At 38.2% G+C, this 20,728-nt stretch overlaps 1 protein-coding gene across 1 annotated transcript in view; it reads right to left on the bottom strand.

Moving 5' to 3' along the window:
• LOC126456806 (Down syndrome cell adhesion molecule-like protein Dscam2) overlaps positions 1-20,728 on the bottom strand; it is a 567,168-nt gene that overhangs the window by 107,606 nt on the left and 438,834 nt on the right. The window contains 5 exon segments of the mRNA XM_050092599.1: positions 269-407; positions 498-602; positions 3,361-3,431; positions 3,543-3,676; positions 6,735-6,945. Coding sequence (XP_049948556.1) covers positions 269-407; positions 498-602; positions 3,361-3,431; positions 3,543-3,676; positions 6,735-6,945 — 660 coding nt within the window.

The raw sequence follows: 20,728 nt of genomic DNA, 5'->3' as shown, positions 1-20,728 counted from the left end.
GTCACAATGTGGCTGTACAGGTGTCTCTATCTCTCTCTCTCTCTCTCTCTCTCTCTCTCTCTGTGTGTGTGTGTGTGTGTGTGTGTGTGCGCGCGCGCACATGCATTTGTGCTCATTTGTGCTCTATCTCGAAAAAGTATTCATCTTAAGGCTAGCTATGGTCCATTCTTTTATACGTGCCTGTTGATTACTCAATGGTTCCACTATTCGGTGAATTGTTTCCTCACTCCTAAGTTAATTACATTCTTCCTGAACATTCTTTATTTACCTCCTTCTTGTGTTGTAACTGTAACAGCAGATGATTTTGGTCCAGACCCCATGCTATTGAAAGCCTGAATATATATATCATATGTTGTGAATCTTTTCAGCTCCTTCAGTCGCAGTTCTGTAGTTGTCAGCCCTCTTACCTACAAAACACAGTCTGATGATAAAAAGAATGCTCTTTCTCCTGAGAATACATTTTGATTAGTGCAGTGACACTCTCAGTTTGTACTTACTGTAATGGAATTTGTGTTATTAGTATCCAAATGTGAAGCTCCATGAAGATTCCAGTGAATGGCATAACCCAAAATATCACCATTCCAAGTATCAGAGAGGGGTGGCTGTAGAAGCAAAACTGCGCATTAGTATGTGACTCAATGTCTAAGCACCCTCTTACCCCAGCTTTTATCATTTCATATTATAGGCACATATGGCACTGATTATTGGCATAAACAAATTTATGAATGGGGAACATATATACAAATGGACTAAAGGATGGTAAGATGGAAGTTTCTGGAGTGCAGTACACATATATGTGTAGTAGAAAGAAAGGAAACGAAACTTCCTGACAGATTAAAACTGTGTGCTGGATCAGGACTCAAACCTTGGTAATGGTGGTAATAAAGCTGTTAGATTGGGTTGAGAGTTGTGTCTGGCTAGCTCAGTTGGTAGAGCACTTGCCTGCAAAAGGCACAGGCTCCAGTTTCGAATCCCAGTAAGGCACACATCTACAAGGATGTTTCAAATCAGTGCACACTCTGCTACAAAGTGACAATTCATTTTGAATAGGAAATGAAGATACACCACACAGAAATGATTTTTTTTTCTTTTTTTTGGGGGGTTGGGGGTTGGGGGGGGGGGGGGGGGGGGGAGGAAAGTGGTGGTGCTTGGAGTTGAAAACGAGACTGTATAAGTACAAGACAGGGATCTTAAGGGTAATGTGCTAAAATCTTGACAAAGGTAGCTCAATTTGCTTTCTACAAATTAGAATATGTGACTGATATGACAGCTGTTTCATAATGTTCATAACATTATTTTGCCCTTCCTTATCTAGATTGAACCTTTGAATTGAAACTAATGACTTTAAATGAATGAGATTTCACTGCTTTCAATAAAAAAGATGACAACTCAAATCTACAAGATCATCATATACAAGAAAACAGAAATCTGTATTAGATTTAGCAGTGGTCAATTACTAAATAAATAAAAAAGTAATAAATTGTAGAGTCTCAGTAGAGGATCAACACAGGTTACTAGACAAATGTAAACTTTTAATACATGAAGAGGAGAATGGTAGCAGTGAAAAGAATAACAAAAATCCAACAAAAATCCACAGAAACAGTCAAGACATTATAAAGTTATTGGAGCAATTATCATTGTAACACAATCAAAAACTAATTAAACAAACCAAGTTAGAAGTTTACAGCACAACAAGTGAACAATAATGAGGTAAAAGATCATTTATGTAACAGTTACACAATCAAATCACTGAGCTATATTCTGTCTGCTCCGAGATGTCTCCCAAATTTAATCTTGCTAACTCAAGATCTAGTCCCATCTCCCTGCATCACCTGTCAAAAACTTAGGGTCTGGATTCAAGTGCCTTAAAAATCTGTTTTCTCAGCTTCTTTTCAACCATCCTAAATATATGTCTGTAAAATTTTAGATTTCTTTTTTTAATTGACACACTTAAACTTTTGTTTTACTGACAGTTCTTCCCTTACTCATAATCTACACTGTCCATTAAAATTCTTTGGACCCATTATTTGTAGAGGATCTTTTACAAATTTCTTGGCTTTATTGGGAGGCATTCATTAGCACATAGACAAACTGTTTTAACCACTGTCTTATAGTATATGGTGTATAGGGGCATAATGCCTGGAGACCGGGGTGGCCAGGATATTGGACCATTCCCTCCAATCCACAATCCACCGATCCGGACACTACTCCCCTCTCCAGACATTACGCCCCTTGACTTTTTTTTCTGGGGCTATATCAAGGACAGAGCCTTCGTCACACCAGTTGCTGACATCAACGAACTGAAGGGTAGGATACAAGCTGCTGTGGGTACTGTGACAGAACACATGTTACGAAACACCTAGCGGGAAATGGAATACCACCTCAACATTCTCCGAGCTACCAAGGGAGCACGCACTGAGGTTCACTAACCTATGTAACATTATCAAATGTAAATTATTACGTCAAACAGTTATTCTGTAATAAATTGTTATAATCAGGGCAAGACTTTGTGCTCACCCTGTATGACTCTACACTAACAGCACAGGAAAGTAAGCCTTAGCTTTCAATATTTTAGGGCCAGTAACAATCAAAATTATATCAATAAGTAATGGAAAGATATAGCAAAGACATTCATTTTTATAAAAATATGTTTTCTTCACTTATGAATTAGACAGCTGAGCCATTGGACAAAGCCTTTCTTCTAAATGTGCTTTCTCCCTCTCTCTTTCAAACAGAAGTGATGTATTACTTCTGCAAGTTGTGCTCTTAGCTGGGTTGACTAGGGTAATGGAAGAGGTGAGCAATGGGGGAGGAAGAACTGCAAATGGGGGGGGGGGGGGGATATTACAGCTAAAGTGGACAAAGGTTAGGATAGCAGGCTGTAAGTCAATATACAGTAGTGAAAGAAAGTGTTCAAACATAGCAAGTTTATTGAATTAAGGATAGCAGATAGTAAGATGGAATCTTAAGAAACCACTACCTGTGTGTTTAACATTAATGTTGTTGTTATTTTCAGTACCATTTTCAGTCTGGAATTTATCTACTGAGATTTTATAACAGACAGATTTCCCCCTTTCGAAAAGGTCTAGTTTTTGGCTGCCATCCTTTATTGTAAAGGTCTAGTTACTTGACGACATATTCTATAACCTTATTTCATTTATGTAGAGGTCAACTTAAACAAAAAATAGATTAAAAAAAATATGCTGAAGACACATTGCTACAGTTGACACCTAGACAAGATACTTTTCTTTACATTTCAAACTGTGTTATTGTAACATAATTGTATAAATTACATAAAATAGCACTGGGTGCTTATGTTTTAAACAATTTATGAGAATCTTAGAAGTTAATAAAACATACCTTCCATGTTATTAGCAGTTCATCAGTTCCAACAGTTTCTGCATGTACATCCTGTGGAGGACCCAAAGGAGCTGAAGCCACAGAAAATAATATCTTATAGAGTACACTCAATCTTTTTCTCAGGACTAGGATATGTTGTATATAATGATTGCTGAAAAAAATTACAGAATTTTTGACAGTACCTTCTTCCTGAGTTTTTACTGTAAGAGGATCCGTGAAGGCACTAGCCTGAATAGCATTCATGGCAAGCATTCTTATATGGTAGGTGGTCGCTGGATGTAAGTCACTTATCACTGCAGTCCTCAAAGGATCTGTACTGAAACATTGGTATCAATTTTACTTGGGGAGAGGAAAACAGTATTTCAGATATAAATAAGTGCTCAATACAAATCTATTACATTCTTTAAAGTCAAAATGGTGTTGCTGGAAGAGGCATTTAAAATGCAGAAAAGACTTTTTGCCAGTGGTTTGAAAATAGAAGTAACGAAATATCTAGTGAAATGCTTGATATGGAGCATGTCCTTGTATGGAGTGGAAATGTGGATATTGAGAAATCAGGATGAGAGGAGATCTGAAGCCAAATCTAATTAAAACAAAACTGGCTTAGTAACTTTTACAGTACATTATGTCCTGTAGTTTCCACAATAAAGTGGAACTATGAAGGATGTATAACGTGTCTAGGAACAAATTTGTAGATGGAAACAACTATTACAAATTACTTTTGTATACTGCAATAAATGCTGCTTACGATTAGTGATAATTACAACATTAATCAGCTTTAAACTATTTACACTCAAAATAGCTGTTAATTTGCATGCATTCAGTATACACAAAATCTGCTACTTTAAGAAAAATCTACTGCTTTTCCTGTTATAGTATTCAGATGCCATTTACTCATTAGTAAAAAAAATTCTCGTCCACAAAAATATATGGAAATTCACCCAAAGAAAGCAATTATTCATATGAAACTTTTTGTCAAATTAATACTGTGTGCCCAATTGAGCCTCAAACTCAGGAGCTTTGCCTGTAATGAACAAATGCTCCACCGAGTGAGCTACGCTAGTAGCACAATTTCCAACATGTCCTCAGAGCTTTATTTTCACTAGTACCACACCTCCTGCCTTCCAGACTTCACAGAATCTCTCTTGCAAAACTTGTAAGACTAGCATTGTCAGAAAAAAGGATAGATTATTCATATATTTCTACATGGAAACTTGCACTAGTATGAAATATATTTCCTAAAGCACACAAATATTAGTAGTCATAGGATCTACATGTGTAAAAATGTTCTACAGAGAATAATGAATAAGGTACGCTTTTAACTTATTCTGAAATTTTGGACGTTTGTTTGTAAGAATCACAATTGCTGTAAAACAATTTCTGGAGTTTTCTTGCACTTTCCATTTGATTTTATATTTTCAGAGGTCTGTAATGTATCTAAACATAACCAAAGAAGAAAGAGTCATATTTTTTCCCTTTGCTTGATGATAAACTTTGTTATCTAATAACAGCTTACAGTAAATTGTTCCGAGTAATGATAACCAAGAAACATAATATATGTAAAGTAGCTAATGAAACTTGAAGATTGGACTATGTTCAGTTTTTTTAAAATTAGCATCTTCTGTCGGTGGTCAGATGTTGAGAGTGAGGATTACACTGAACAGATGTAACAGTGCTCTGTAATAAAAATGCTTATGTGGAAATATAACTGCCAATGTTGTGAAAAGCAAACTTTTTTCCTTATTTCTCTGTGAAAATATGAAAAACAATTATTCATGTACAAAATTCGCAGCACGCTGGAATGCAAGGCTACACACAAACAATACAAGACGTGTTGGGTGGATCAAAATTAACTACAAGAAAATGAAACACTATGAAATGCATGCTTAAAAGCTGATCTTTATTATTTTGAAACCCATTGGCACCAATGTTTATTCAGAAAGGACAACATTCCTAAAAATTAATATTGTGTGTACAAAAGGTCATTGTGAAATTTTTTATCTGATATTTCTTTCAGCTCTGTGAGGGACATCTTTAAAGAATAGAATCACATCATATTTTTTTATTGATTAGGTGGGTTATGTGAACATTTGGTTAATTGTCTGTAACATTGATGACATGATAACTGAGCTAGGGCAGGATTTTTTTTAAAGCCCTAGTGGCATATTGAACAAGCATTTATTGAGATACCTGTTTTATCCATTGAGGACACATTGGAAATAACTACTGTGATCACTATGATATTAGCATTTTATTTATAATCAACACTGGTTCTTAGAGTGTTCAAGTGGCTGTATAAGATAAGCTTTTTAATTTATTTTTGAATATTAGAGATTTCCAGCATTTAGTTATTAGCAACACATAATATCTTTATTGCTCATTTGTAGATGAAAAATACTTAACTGAGTCCAGATATGTTTTCCCAGACTATCCCATTAGATAGCAAAAAGCGACAGTACACAAAGTAGGCTACACTAGAATTTTTGTCAAGGGGCCAAGATAATGAGAGATATTTCTAACTCCAAAGTTGACTGAGCTAAGTTTTCTGACCAACTCATCAACGTGATTCTATTTTTACGTACAGTCTATCTGGACACTAAGCTATTTTACAGATGCAGTTTGATGTAGCAAGTGATTAACAATATTTATAGTTCCTTGTGAGTCATTTCTTTTCTTCCTCTCACCTAATAAATGGTGGCTGTGTAAAATTACAAACACAACTGCTGAGCCTCCAAGTCTACAGAGCTTACAGTCCTGCCCCATCTGTACATATGACATAGCAGTGGTAGTCACTGACTTACACTTGCTGTGTTTAGCATACCGAACTATGTAAAAAAATCACATTCTTAAGGAAGTGCTGAGACCCTCGTCTTCTTTGCCGCAGCTTATTATTTTCTTCTCCCTGTGTACTGTGCACTAGCAAATACAGTGACCACGATAATAAAAGACTGACAAAGAGTCACACCAGAAATCATATACTGTCACAAATCGAAAAATACAGGTACACTATCCACCATTTATCATACACTATACACCAAAGAGAGGCTTGCCAAGTACACATGTAGATTTAGGTGTAAAACCTGAAATTTTCAGTCTTTTCAGTAAGTACAATTGGTTAACATAATTGCTGAAATCATGACTGTATTTTCATAGCAATTATTTTTTGGGGGGAAAATCCTAATCATATATGCTGTCACTGTCACAATTACAGGGCCAACAAGAAGACATGATACACAATCTATTAAATTCTCTCATTTGTTCAGTAATAATTACTAGGCAGCTAGGCAGTGTATGTGTCATTAACAGTTTGACATACCAGGTCACTTTAAGTCTTTTTCCTGGGATGTCAATGTGCTTATGCTACATGTACTCACTTCTTACTTGTAAAATCAGTTCCCATGGTTGGCACAGATATGTTCACAGTCCCAGTGTGCTGCCAATCACTGATGAGACTTGTCCCTCGTTTGTATTGTATTAAATAACCTGTTAAAGGACTGTTCCCATCAAATGGTGGATGCCATGACAAACGAACTGATCTGCTGTTGATCTCAGTTACCTCAACATCAAATGGAGGATCCGGTGGTTCTGTAATAAAGAATATTACTGTATATGATGAGAGACTTATATAAAATAGCATGAAGTACATGTGCCTTAAACAACCTCCTAGAATCAATTAAATCACAAATTCATATGAACTAGTCCGCCTAAATGGATTGATTCAGTAAAAGCATACAAAAATCAAAAGGTGTGTAGGCTATGCCCTGATACACATTTTTAGAGGGGGACTTGGGGTCTGGAATGGCAAATTACAAATGTAAGCACTTAAATATGTTGAGAGGATTAATGTTGGGGGATATGACAGAGTGCAAGGTCTCCCTCTCCCAATCCAGTACTCATGAAAGGGTATGTCTTCCAACAATTCAGGTAAAACATTGTGCATGAACTGCAAACAAGATGACTATGGAAAACTGTTCTGATGCTGCGCCATTTTGACACATCATGTCTGAGTAATGTGCAAACTCTTAGGAAAGTTCTGTATGTGGCCAATGGAAAGACAGAATATCTTGTGGAGAACATGTCAAAATGAGGCAATGCTGGAAGGTCTGTCAACTGCCATCATCTCAACAACAAAGATATTTAAATAGTCAATGGTGAAGTATCCTAAAACATAAAGGCCTCTGCTGAAGCAACATTTTGAGCATTGTCATGACAGCAATGTCAATAGTCATATTGAAGCTCATGTCTTACTAATTTGGCTTTCTGGTCTCCAAGCTCTCTACCTCAAATTGTTTAGTGGAATGTCCTCTATATCTGTTCAATCATCACACACTTTCTCTTAAACATATAAAGTACAAATGAGATTTGGATGAGAGTACATGTAACTAAGGACTGTATGTCCTCCAATTTTTATTTTCAAAGAATCATAGACGAACAACTAGAGATAAAGGATGTTCTGTTTTTTTCTGTTAAATAATGAAAATATAGTGAGTTGGCAATGGTTAATGGTTTGAAAACATACAGTAGAAAGTAAATACCACAAAATTATTTCAGATGTAATGTGCGATAGCAAAAAATAAAATAACAGATTGAACGAGGTGAATTTCAGCACAAAGCTAATATATAATTACAATTTTTTGTCCGATTACATGACTGTAGAAAGTAATTCAGAACAAAAAGAAACGGTATAATGAGATTCACATGTTGCAGGAGTATGAGCAGCATTGTAACATAATGATTCTGATTAAAGCTGAAATTCCACCACATCTAGAATTATTTCCAAAATTTACATTCTGCCTCTAAAAGTTATAATTACTAACCAGATGATTGATGATGAAAGTACAACACCAACTGGAAAGTGGTATGTTATATTACAACCTATTTTGCATGTAACCAGGATTTTTATTTTCCAATTATTTATATTATTTTTCCATTAGGGCTATTTTAAGTGCTATTCTCACACCACTTTAATATATAAGTTCATAGTACAAACAATACTCCATGAGGTTCATCTCCTGTTTTTTGAAGCAGTTTCTAACTCAGTTTCTCTGAAACTTTTAACCATTGCACATTTCCCCTGCGAGTGACTTCCAGATGTACAGTGATGCAAGTAGAAAACAGAAACCATTTATGTTGCTTATATTTGAGAAGAATAGTTTGTTTATTTTCTGAGTGTATTTCTTCAGCTGACATGGGGCTTTTATAGTACCGATTAACTGTCTGTTGCTCTAGTGCATTTAATTTAATTTAGAAATTAACACTAAAATTGCCTAGGAGTTTCAATGTCACTAAAACACTAAAAAGTAATGTCTTTCATTACTGAAGAAATATTTTTAAAAAGGTTTTTATTAATGAGATTATGGCATTATGTAATAAGTAAATTCACACAGTAAAACATACACAGAGTTAATAATATCTTATAATTTCCCTCTAGCTTTGAATATCACTGTGGAAAACAAGATGGACAGGGAATTTAAAAATGCGTGACTGTCTGGTGCTGCGTGTGTAATACTGGAAAGTGTATTGTATTGTATTGTATATTTATTGGTCCTGTGAATCATACACTGTACAGGGGTACATAATGATATAGGAAAAGTCAAATAATTTGCAATAAAGTTTAACAGAAAAAGCTGTTGTATGGTTTTCAGTATATAGCAATATAACTCTAACATGTGCGAATAACATTTCACAAATAAATTTTATACGCACACATTTCATACTTTTGGCCTTGATTATACAGACACACATATATATGTAATGGACCACATATAATACACAGATAAATCTACATGTACACATTTCTTATTTTGGCCTTAATTGTGTAAACTATTTAAATTTTTCACATATTTACATTGTAGTTAAAAATTCATCAACACTATAGTAACAATTCTGTAGCAAGTAGTCACTCACTGCAGTTTTGAATTTATGCATGCCAGTTATTGCCTTAATTTCTTTAGGTAGTTTGTTATACAGTTTTTTTCCTGCTTGCAAGGGTCCTTTTTGTTTTAGTGTTGTATGTGAAAACTGCATATGTAAATCTTGATTATTTCTTGTGTTGTATGAATGGATATTTTGTTTTTTTGGAGCAAACTTGTTATTTTCATCCACAATTTTCCTTAAAAACATTATTGTTTCTAGGATATATAGGCATGGTAATGGAAGAATATGAAGCTTTTTAAATGAGGGTTTGCATGAAGATCGAGGTGCTAAGCCTTCCATGGCTCTTATAATTCTTACTTGTGCAATAAAACAGCTTTTGCTGGGTGGTGAATTTCCCCAGCAAATTACACCATATCTTAGTAGTGATTCTGCTTGGGCATAGTACACATTTTTTATGGCTTGCATAGATGTGCATCCAGCAAGAATTTTTATACTATAACAAATGGTATTTAATTTACTACATAGGTGTTGTGTGTGTTTCTGCCATCTTAGGTCATCTTGGATCCAAACTCCCAAAAATTTGGTGCTATTTACAATTTCAAGTCTTTTGCCTAACAGTTCTATGGTTGCAGTTAAAGGCTGTTTATTCTGCACTGCGTGTAGATGCATAGTGTTTGTTTTATGTGTGTTTATTATTAAGTTGTTCATTGCGAACCATTTTGATACATGTGTAGTGCTCTTTTTTATTTCATTTTGGAGCTCTTCTGGGGTCTTTCCTTTGATAAGTATTTTTGTATCGTCGGCATATTTAATGTACTTATAGTTAGGGCTGGATGGTTCCAGGTCATTTACAAACAGCAAAAACAGGATTGGTCCCAGTACGGAACCCAGCGGCACACCGTATTTAACACACTGTTTTTCTGATTGACAGGAAGTTAAATTTTTTCCTTCTTTGTACAAGACTTCAACTATTTGGTGTCTGTTTTGTAGATATGACTTTACCCATTCATAGGCTGCTCTGACGCCAACATTTTCTAGCTTTCTAAGCAAAAGACCATGGTTAATGATGTCAAATGCTTTTGAAAGATCTAGGAATATTGCTGCTATGTGTTCTTTTTTATCTAATGCATTTAAAACTTCATTTAAGAAATTGATAATAGCTGTCTCAGTGGATTTACATTTTCGGAATCCATGCTGTGTAGCTGAGAAAAGCTTATTTTTTTCAATGAAATCTACGAGTCTTTTATAAAAGATTTTTTCAATTATTTTAGAAAAAACAGATAGTAGAGAGACTGGCCTATAATTTGTTATATCTGTTTTTTCACCCTTTTTGAACAATGGCTTCACTTTAGCTATTTTTAGCCTTTCGGGGAAGATTCCCAGAGAAAGTGAATTATTGCATATGTCTACCATGGGCTTAACTACTAAGGGTGCACATTTTTTAATGATAAGGTCTGGTATGTTGTCAGTACCAGAGGAAAATTTTGATTTTAGCTCCCCCATTGTTTTTAGCATTTCCTGTTCATCTGTTGGGTGTAGGAAGAGAGACTTGTTACTAGGGATAGTTTTAATCTGATTTGCAGTGACAGCATTATGAAAGTTTTGCTTCACCAGAATCTCAGCTGCCTCAGAGAAATATGAGTTAAAATTATTTGCTATCTGCTGGGGTCAGATATTACAGAAGTGTTTTCATTCAGTTTGATATTATGGTATTCTCTCTCTTTTTACTCCTGTTTCATGCCTTACAATCTCCCATATGGCTTTCATTTTATTTTGTCCATTTGCTATGAAGGAACTATTTGCCATTTTTTTGCTTCTTTTATGACTTTAGTTAAAATCTTTTTGTAATTCTTAAAATAGGAATCAAATTCTGGGGATGTGGTGTGCTGTCTAGATATTTCATGAAGTAGTCTCTTTTTCTTCACAGATATTTGTATCCCTGTTGTGACCCATTTTATTTTCAGATCCTTTTTTGTGACTGTCTTTTTATGGAGTGGAAAGCAAAGTTCAAACTAATAGGTAAAACTATTTAGGAATTTATTGAACTTATCATTTGTACTTTCACATTCATAGATGTCTTCCCAAGTATCCACATTAGCATATTACAAATTAAAATGGCTATGTTGAGTGAAGGTACATTCCACAGTGTCAGGTGTTGAAGTGAACAGTATAATTCTCTTACAAAATGCATTTCCATTGAGTACTGGACTGGGAGCTTCACCCATAGGCTGGATTAGTCATCTCAAGATTTATCAGAAAACTATATAAAGTTAACTGCATAGTGGAAGGGTGAATATTGAAACAGAAACTTGTGTTACAATGAAACCTTATTAATTAAAGGGGGGGGGGGGGGGAGCTGTATCTCACAAACAGGTCAGCTGATGAATGCATTTAGCTACTGTGAATCTATGATACAGGATTTGTTTTATAGCTTTACAGTGTCATGATTCTTGAAGTTTTAGAACATTAATGGAAAAAAATATCAACAATGTAACTAACATGCTAATATTTTCTCCATAGCTCTGAAGGGAAATAGTCATCAAGTATCTGGTGTGAGTAAAAAAATATTGAAATCAAAATTCCTGTATTGCTGACAGACACATTTAATAGTGAAAACACTAACCCTAACTTTTGGAAGTATTTGTTCCTCAGGGCGATAGGTTGTTGAAGAAAAGGGGCAACAGGTTAATCAGATCTCAGGACGAGGCGGACCCATCTACTGTGTGGATAAGACAAAAGGGAAAGGGGAGAAGGGGAGGGAGGGAGTCAGGCGTCATCAGTGGGAATGAATGCAGGTGTAGTAACCTTGATTTGTGGATAATAGTGTGGAAAAGACATACAGTTTGACAAGAATGGTATGGAGGTTAAGAGGGTGAGAAAAGACTACAGCAAGAGGTGTGAAGGGCAAGACAGAATATCATGTCACAGTTTCTCTCTCTCTCTCTCTCTCTCTCTCTCTCTCTCTCTCTCTGTGTATGTGTGTGTGTGTATTGTTTCCCTGCCCCTTTCTCGTTTCTAATTGTACTGTTCAGTATCTCTCCCTCTATCCATCTTTTGAAAAGAACAGCTCTCACCGTACAGTGGAGATCCTGAGTCACAGATAGGAACAACAAAAAGACTTTCAGGAAGTAAGCTTTCAGTCAAAAATACCTTCATCGGAATTAGACAAAACACACACACACACACACACACACACACACACACACACACACACACACACCTCACCACATACACACTTAACCACAATCTCTAGCTGCTGAGACCAGTCTGCAAGCAGCAGCATGTCATGGAAGAAGCAACCAGGTGGATGGGGTAAGAAGGAGGCTAGGGTGGAAAGGTGGAGGGATAGCAGGGTAGGGGTGGGAGTTGGGAACAGAAAAGTACTGCTTGTGGAAGCATCTAGGGATGAGGTGAAGAGGCTGTAGGGCAGGTAGGTCAGTCAGGAGGTTAGATGGCGAGAGGCAGGGGGCAGAAAAGGAGAGAAGTAAAAAGACACTGGGGGTGCATGTGCAACAGAAGGTTGTGGAGTGAGATCAGGGAAGGGAATAGTGGGTGTAGGACAATGACTAACGAAGGCTGAGGCCAGGAGGGTTACAGGAATGTAGGATATATTGCAAGGAGACTTCCTGCCCGTGCAGTTCAGAAAATCTGTTGCTGGGAAGGATCCAGATGGCACAGACTCTGTCGCAGTCACTGAATGAAGAATGTCATGTTGGGCAGCATGCTCGGCAACTGGGTGGTCCAGTTCTTTCTCAGCCACAGTTTTTCAGTGGCCATTTATGCAGAAATACAGCTTGTTGGTTTTCATGCCCACATAGAATGCAGCACAATGGTTGTAGCTTAGCTTGTAGACCACATGACTGGTTTCACAGGTAACCCTGCCTTTGATGTGATAGGTACTGTTAGTGACTGGACCTGATGTTCTCAGGTCACACGTACGACCACCAACATAATAATTTTTTATATTTGCAGTAACTCACCACCCAAGTTTTTCCTGCAGAATCCTGTTCATATAACTGAGAATACTGGCTACTGCTTTTCAGTATATTTATTCTTTAATGAAATTTGTCATAAATAACATATCTCTCTTTAATACAAGTTCCTCAGTTCATGAAATCAATATGAGGAATAATAACAATTGCCAAATTGATTTACTTAGAACCAGAAAGGTGTTGATTATTCAGAAACAAATGTTTGCAAAAACTTTCTGGCAACTGTTAACCAAGGGACCACAGCGCTCCTGAACTCGCGTAGTCCTTGATGTTGCCTATCTTGCACATGAACTACTCATTTTGTATATTTTGCTTATTGTTTCATAGTTCCACACAACTTCTTCCTGTTTTCTTGATTGATCTGTGTTCAGTTTTTCAAGGCCTATCCACTGTGCCAACTTATAACTAAATCTGAGGGGGGTGCGATGGGGAGGTTCCATTGTGAGGAGAAGGAGTCTTGGCAGGCAGACAAACAGACAAATGCGCAACAAAGTGGTCCTGTATGTGTAAGGATTCTGTTTTAACCTACTGGGGTACGGAAAACTGAAACTGATTCAAAACTGCTGTGTTGTGTTGTTATTTTGGAGCTGACTCTGCCCTGCTCCGCTGTGACCCATTAAAGCGCTAGCTGCAACTGTAAAAATTTTGCCTATTTATAACAAAATTTTTAAGAGGACCTAAAGGATTTATTGGTAGCCATCTGCTCCTGCTCCATTGGTGAATTCCATATGAGAACCATAACATGTAAATGTTAAGTAATGTTTGACTTCTACACATTTTCAGTGCAGTAACACAACTGGTCTGAGTAAGCATTGAGAACTTTCTTTTTATGGCACTGGCACTTAACCTAGAAGTAATGGCGTGTACTTCAGTATATAGAGATTTACACATTTGTAATAAGTCTTGTGTTAATATGTGAATTAAAAGAAAATTTTAATCAAAAGAAAAATTCACTCGACAAAATCATGAGACAAAAATGGTTCAAATGGCTCTGAGCACTATAGGACTTAATTTCTGAGGTCATCTGTCCCCTAGAACTTAGAGCTACTTAAACCTAACTAACCTAAGGACATCACACACATCCGTGCCCGAGGCAGGATTCTAACCTGCGACTGTAGCGGTCGTGCGGTTCCAGACTGTAGCTCCTAGAATCGCTGTTCTGTACTTTCTTTTACACCTATTATGTAGTAATGTCTGTTTCTTTAGAAGTTTCTTCGCAGTCCTAGAAGATGATTATCCAAAATGCCCACCCACATGTTTACAGGGAACCTTCATTGGTGCGACCTAACAGAAACTGCATGAGCGTTCTCATAGTTGCAGATGTGGCTATTCCTGCTGTTAAAATATGTAATGTATACAGAAAGCCTCATCTGTAAATTTCATGGTTAAATCTACAGATCTTTTCACCATCAAAATTTGATATTCACCAGAACACACACATAAAAGACTGTTGTGACTGGCAAGCTTTTGGAGCCAGTGGGCTCCTTCTTCAGGCAGAAGGGGAAGGAAGAAGGGTGAAGGAAAAGGACTGGAGAGGTCTAAGAAAAGGGGCAGATTTTGGGAAAGTCACCCAGAACTGCAGGTCAGGGGAGATTTACCATACAGGATGTGAAGGAAAGACTCAAGACGTAAATATACTATTTGTTATTTCTATATTACATTTGCATCACAAAGAAAGATTTGTTTGGATGTGTCTGTAATCTTCCAAATTGAGTTTATCACCACAAGCCACACTAGAAGCCAGGCACTTTTCTGGTTTCCTTGCTGTTTGTACTCAATGAAACCTGAGTATGGATTTGATGAGCTCACTGACATGATTATGTACTACGGTGAGGCAAGTAGAGGTGAAAGAGCAGCTCCTCATATCTATAAAAATTGGTTCCCTAACAGAAGAAACCCACACCACAGTACCTGTTCTGCAATTCAAGGACACTTATGAGAGCATGTTGGTGGTGGTACGTGTGACCTGAGAACATCAAATTTTGATGGTGAAATGATCTGTAGATTTAACAATGAAATTTACAGATGAGGCTTTCTGTATACATTACGTGTATTTTAACAGCAGGAATAGCCACATCTGCAACTATGAGAACGCTCATGCAGTTTCTGTTAGGTCGCACCAATGAAGGGTCCCTGCAAACATGTGGGTGGGCATTTTGGATAGTTATCTTCTAGGACCTGTAATATTGCCACCTACATTCACTGGAGCAGTTTACTTACAGTTCCTACTGACCATATTTAAGGAACTTCTGGACAATCTACTGCTTGTTATGTACAGTGGCCTCTTAGTTACAGCACAATGGAGCCCAAGCATACTTCAGTGTTGATGTGTGGGCACAGATAGTTGTTAATTATGGAGAACATTGGATAGGACAAAGTGGACCTGTCACATGGCCAGCGCATTCACCTTACTTGACACACCTTGGTTACTTTCTTCTGGGACGTGATACACGTACAGTTTATGTTACTCCAATTGCCACTAGAATTGAGCTGATAGCCTAAATCACTGATGCTTCCCACTAAATCGAACAGAATTCTGATGTACTGTCCAGATTTGGACGGACACTGATACGTAGGTGTGCAGCATGTATTGAGATACAGGGCGGATTGATTGATCCATTCATGTACATTATTGTCAGAACTTGCCTGATAGTAATAAATGGTAACTTCTGTGCATTTATGAGTATATGTTCCTTAGTAAAAAATGATCCTCTTTTGTGAGACATATCAATCTTCACAGCTTGATGGTGAAATCCTGAAACAATCTGTATAAAGTGCTTCACCTTGGGCACACCAGACGATAACTATTACCTAAGTATCATTCACTCTTCAAGCAATCTGCTCCTCTTCATTCTCTAGACTGCTCCTCTTCATCTCTAGATCTACCGGTGTTTTCCTTCATTATATTTCATATTGTCTTTTATTCTGTTGTCTGGTATGGCTAACCTCTTTTCATGGTGCATTTACATTGTAATGCTTTCTTCAATACCCTGCAGTGTTTCTTGTAATGTATTGCATCAATCATTCCAGACTGACAGACGCACTTACCTCTTCTGTTTTACGAGATACTTTTATTCTTTGACAAATCTATGTGTTTTCTTTCCTAATCTGAGTTACTTTTAGGGAAACAGTTAACAAATAAGAGAATTTTTATATTTTTCATTCAAGTCATTATTCTGTACTAAGATACAGTAGATTTTTTTATCAATACTAATACTCAGCATAAGAAGCTGCATGTCATGACAAAAAAGGTCATTGGTTATTGGCTTTGTAATACGATTTTTTTCATTAGACTTGCTGAAAAGATAGTTTCAGTGACTTTTTGGAATGAATGAATGAGCAGGTAGCTATTCTGGTTGGACAGTTAACAGGGCATTTTGCAATATTTTTTGGTATGGTCTGGTGTAAGACAGTGCCTGAAGTCCCTAACCTGGCCAGGCAAAATAAAACAATAAACAAATAAATAAGTGCAGCAGGAATTAAATTGAATAATGATATTAGTGATTGGAATAAATTATTCTGGAAGATATTTTACAACAATAATACTCCCTTAGTCAGAAAAGTTCAAGGACAGCTTTTAAAAAAAATAGAAAATTGCACTTACCAAATGATGATCATAGCGCCTATCAAAGTAGTCTCCTTGGCTGTCTATACACAGCTTCCAATATTTCTGGAGGTCTTTGAAGCAACCATCTTGTAAGCTAATTTGTCAAATCCCTTTGGATGTCTACGATATCATGATGAAACTTTCCTTTCAGTCGCCTTTTCACTCACGGAAATGCAAAAAACTCGCAAGGTGAGAGGTTGGGCGAATATGCCGGATGTGGGTTGGTAATAACAGAATGTCTGGCCAGATACTCGGTAACAGATAAAGCAGTATAGGATGTTGCATTCTCATGCAGAAAGAACTAGTCCTGAGAATCAGGATGGTGACATCGAATTGCTTGTTGCAAACCTTTCAAGACTTCAATGTAAGGAGTATGGTTCACTGTTTGACCTGGAGGAACATACTCATGGTGAACCAATCCTTTACTGTCAAAGAATGCAGTCAACATTGTCTTTGTTCTCAAAGGTTGCCATTTCACTTTTTTTTCGGCTGTTGATCCAGACTCCACCATTCAGTATTTTGACACTTCGTTTAAGGATCTTACTGGTAGCACCAACTTTCATCCCCAGCAACAATCTTTGACAGACATGCAGGATCAAATCTGGCCCTATACAGTAGTTCAGCAGCAGTTCTTCATCTTTCCTCTTTCTGTTGGTGTGTGAGGGATGAGTCTTCCATTAAGTTCCAATTTCCCTAAATCTCTGTGTAAAACCTTATGACACACATCACAATTCAAATCAAGTTGTTCAGATATCATATGCACTGTTATATGGCTGTCTTCTTGCAATAATGGCCTTACATGCTTTACATTTGCATCGGTATATGCTGTAGCCAGGCGACCAGCACTGGGATTATCTTGCTCTGAATCCTAGCCGTCACAAAACCTTTTGTACCACTCAAAAACTTGATGTCTTGGAAGTGCTTCACCTGCATATGATTGCTTAATCATTGCCCAAGTTTGATTAGGGGTTTTCCTGAGCTTAATGCAGAACTTAATGTTCACTCTTTGCTCACAATCAGCATCCATTGTGTCACCGTGACTAATGCACCAAGAACCCAAACAGTGTGTTGCTAAGCACAGCTCTGCCACCTAATGAGTTTGTGCAGAAACATTGCAAGGTCATTTCAAGGATGCACACATACCAGGTAACATAAAAACCACATTTTTAATACTGCAAACTCAGAAATATAAAAGCTGTCCCAGAACTTTTCTGACAAAGGGAGTATAAAACTCAATAGAAACACTGTTACACTCCATTCTGGATTTTCTGTTGTTTCATTAGAAATTATTAATTTTTTGTTTTTTACTGTTAACTTAGTCAGTAGTGCTTAAAGCTGATTTATGAACAAATTAATACATTTGCCATGGGTTTAAGTTAGCAGCACTGTTCTAGAGGATTATGCTGATGCTGACAAGCATCAACCACAGCAAATTTTTAAAGTTTCCTGCTAGTGGTTAGTATCAAGTTACTATTATAGTGATTTTTGTGAAAGGGGTCTGCTTTCAGGTATTGTGCTCTCCACAGTATTCAATTAGGTATGTGCCATGATGGATGCATTACCATTTTAATGGTGTCGAGTTGACATCTGAATTTCATGGTATCAGTGTTAATGACATCGCTGAGCTATACAGAAGGTGTAGTTGTCGCTGTATAGCCCAAGACAGAAGAAGGATATGTGCAGCCATTGTTGAGTGTTGAGCCCAAGTAAGATGTGACCTTCATTGCAACTGGGCGAAGGGTGGTGAACTTGGAAATGTTGGAAAATGTGGAGGGACTTCAACATGAGAGTCGTGCACATCCTGTGCCACCTTTTGTCACTTGTTTAAAGTTTAGCTACTAGCAACAATCCTTTTGAAAATAAAAATTGTGGCACTTTTGTTATAAGGACAATTATTGCTGAGTGCAAGGTGTAAGTTTGTTACCAACACCCTCACAGTTAATTTGAATAAGTTTTTTACTTTTCTGTGACACCTGATATTCATGGTACATTCAGCAAACATGAGATGCATATATTCAACTTGGCCCTACTATTCCTCATTGCTCTGTAAGATAATGGGAGCACAGCATGGTAGCAGAGCTGGTAGAGTACATTACATGCACTATATTTTGCAATAAACTTATAGAATCTGTATTTTCAGCAATTATGACTTGTGACAGGCATAGTGTCTGAAGTGTTCTGTTAAGTATGTCTGGATGGGAGATGCCAGGTTTGAGTGTGCTGAGGAAACTAGTATTGAAATTTGAATTAAATGTAAAGGATGCGAACCCTGTGGGATTGTTACTGTTTATACCAGGGCTTTAAGGGAAGTATTGGACTGGCTGGTTGTGCTGCCATTGTTGCAAGTGGAAAAGGTAAGTGTGCTCATCTCTGCAACTGAGAAGGCACCTGCAGTAGTTTCTTTCTTTGAAGTACGTGAGCTGTACAGCCTATACCTTAAATGTATGAGGACTTAGGTTATTCACTATAGTAACCATCATGGAGAGCACAGCTGCAGTTAGTCAACTGTTACTGCAGTAGCCACCAGGAAGATTTCGGGAGGTGCACATCGGCACGGCGCATCAAAGACGGTAGTTGCCGCAATAGAGTCCTGTCCACCAGAGGACATGCGAGAATTCGGTTGCGACCTCTGCCAGTGGAACAACAACAACAACAACAACAACTCAGGCAGCACGGGCCGTGCCCAGTCAGTTCACATTGGGCATGCCTAGGAGACAGTTCCCGGTCTACGCTATGTGAACTGCGACGGAAAACGTGAACCGTGTTACTACACAATTGGTGACGAGTAGGGTCGTTCTTTCGCGTGTTGCATTGTGGTTCTGGTTTCGCAGCTTATCCACGGCATGGAGGATTTTGTTAGGGTTTTGGTTGAGCAGCAGACGGAGCTCATGGCAACCATGAAACAAGTGCTTCCGGCTTTGCTCTCCACGCAGTCTGCTCCAGCGCCATTCCCCCGTATGACGAGACGGCGGAGGATTGGGACGCATATGAACATTGCCTTCAGCAGCATTTCCAGGCGTTTCATGTTGCTGATGCGGAGGTATGTCATGCTCTTTTCTTGTCTCGGATATCTCCCTCGTTGTATCAAGTTTTGTGGCAGCTAGCGCCGTTGCAGGAACCCTCGTCCTTGTCTTTTGACGCATTGTGTTCATTGCTGTCTTCATATTATTGCCGCCGCACGCATGTTGTGGTGCCTAGTGTCGAGTTCTATCAATGCAAGAAGCAGCCCCCTCAGACTTACCGGTTGTGGGCCGCTACCCTGCACGGTCTTAGTCGCAAGTGTCATTTTGTCATGGAGCAGTCGCGAGGATCGTATGCCCACGTTATGGTGCGCAACGTCATTGTTTGTTCGGCCCCTGATAGGGAGGTCCGGCAACGGGCCCTGCAGTTAGAAGACCCTTCCCTCGAGGAAGTCCCGTCCATTGCTCAATCGTATGAAGTCTCTCACGCCGCAGGTCAACAGCTGGAAGCGTGGTGCGACGTCGCGGCGGTTCAGGGCGGCGGCGCCGTGTCCACTGGATACAGGGTGGACAACGTGCAAGCGGTACAATCCGGTCATTACGGCCGCTCCCGCACAGGGCGTATACAGAGTTCCAGACGCCGGCCCCTGTTACCATCCTGTGCGTCGTGCTATATACATCATGATCGGTCAGAGTGCCCCCAGCGTTGGGCCGTTTGTCGCAAATGTAATAAAAAAGGACACATTGTTAAAGTTTACACTTGGCCTCAAAAGAATCGAAGGAAGCAGGTACAGAGGACATGGATGTTGACATTCAGGAAGTTTCATCAGGCCAGGCTCCCGACGCATCGGCACACTTTTCTATGCGCGCGGCAGATCCCCTTGGCCCTCAGCCCTCAGGTAAAAGAAGAGCTCGGCTGGCTGACAGCCCTC

The sequence above is a fragment of the Schistocerca serialis genome, chromosome 1 (genome assembly GCF_023864345.2).
Source record: "Schistocerca serialis cubense isolate TAMUIC-IGC-003099 chromosome 1, iqSchSeri2.2, whole genome shotgun sequence".
Taxonomy (NCBI): Eukaryota; Metazoa; Arthropoda; class Insecta; order Orthoptera; family Acrididae; genus Schistocerca; species Schistocerca serialis.
Note: the sequence above shows the minus strand (reverse complement) of the source record. Positions and strands in the feature narration are given on the sequence as shown.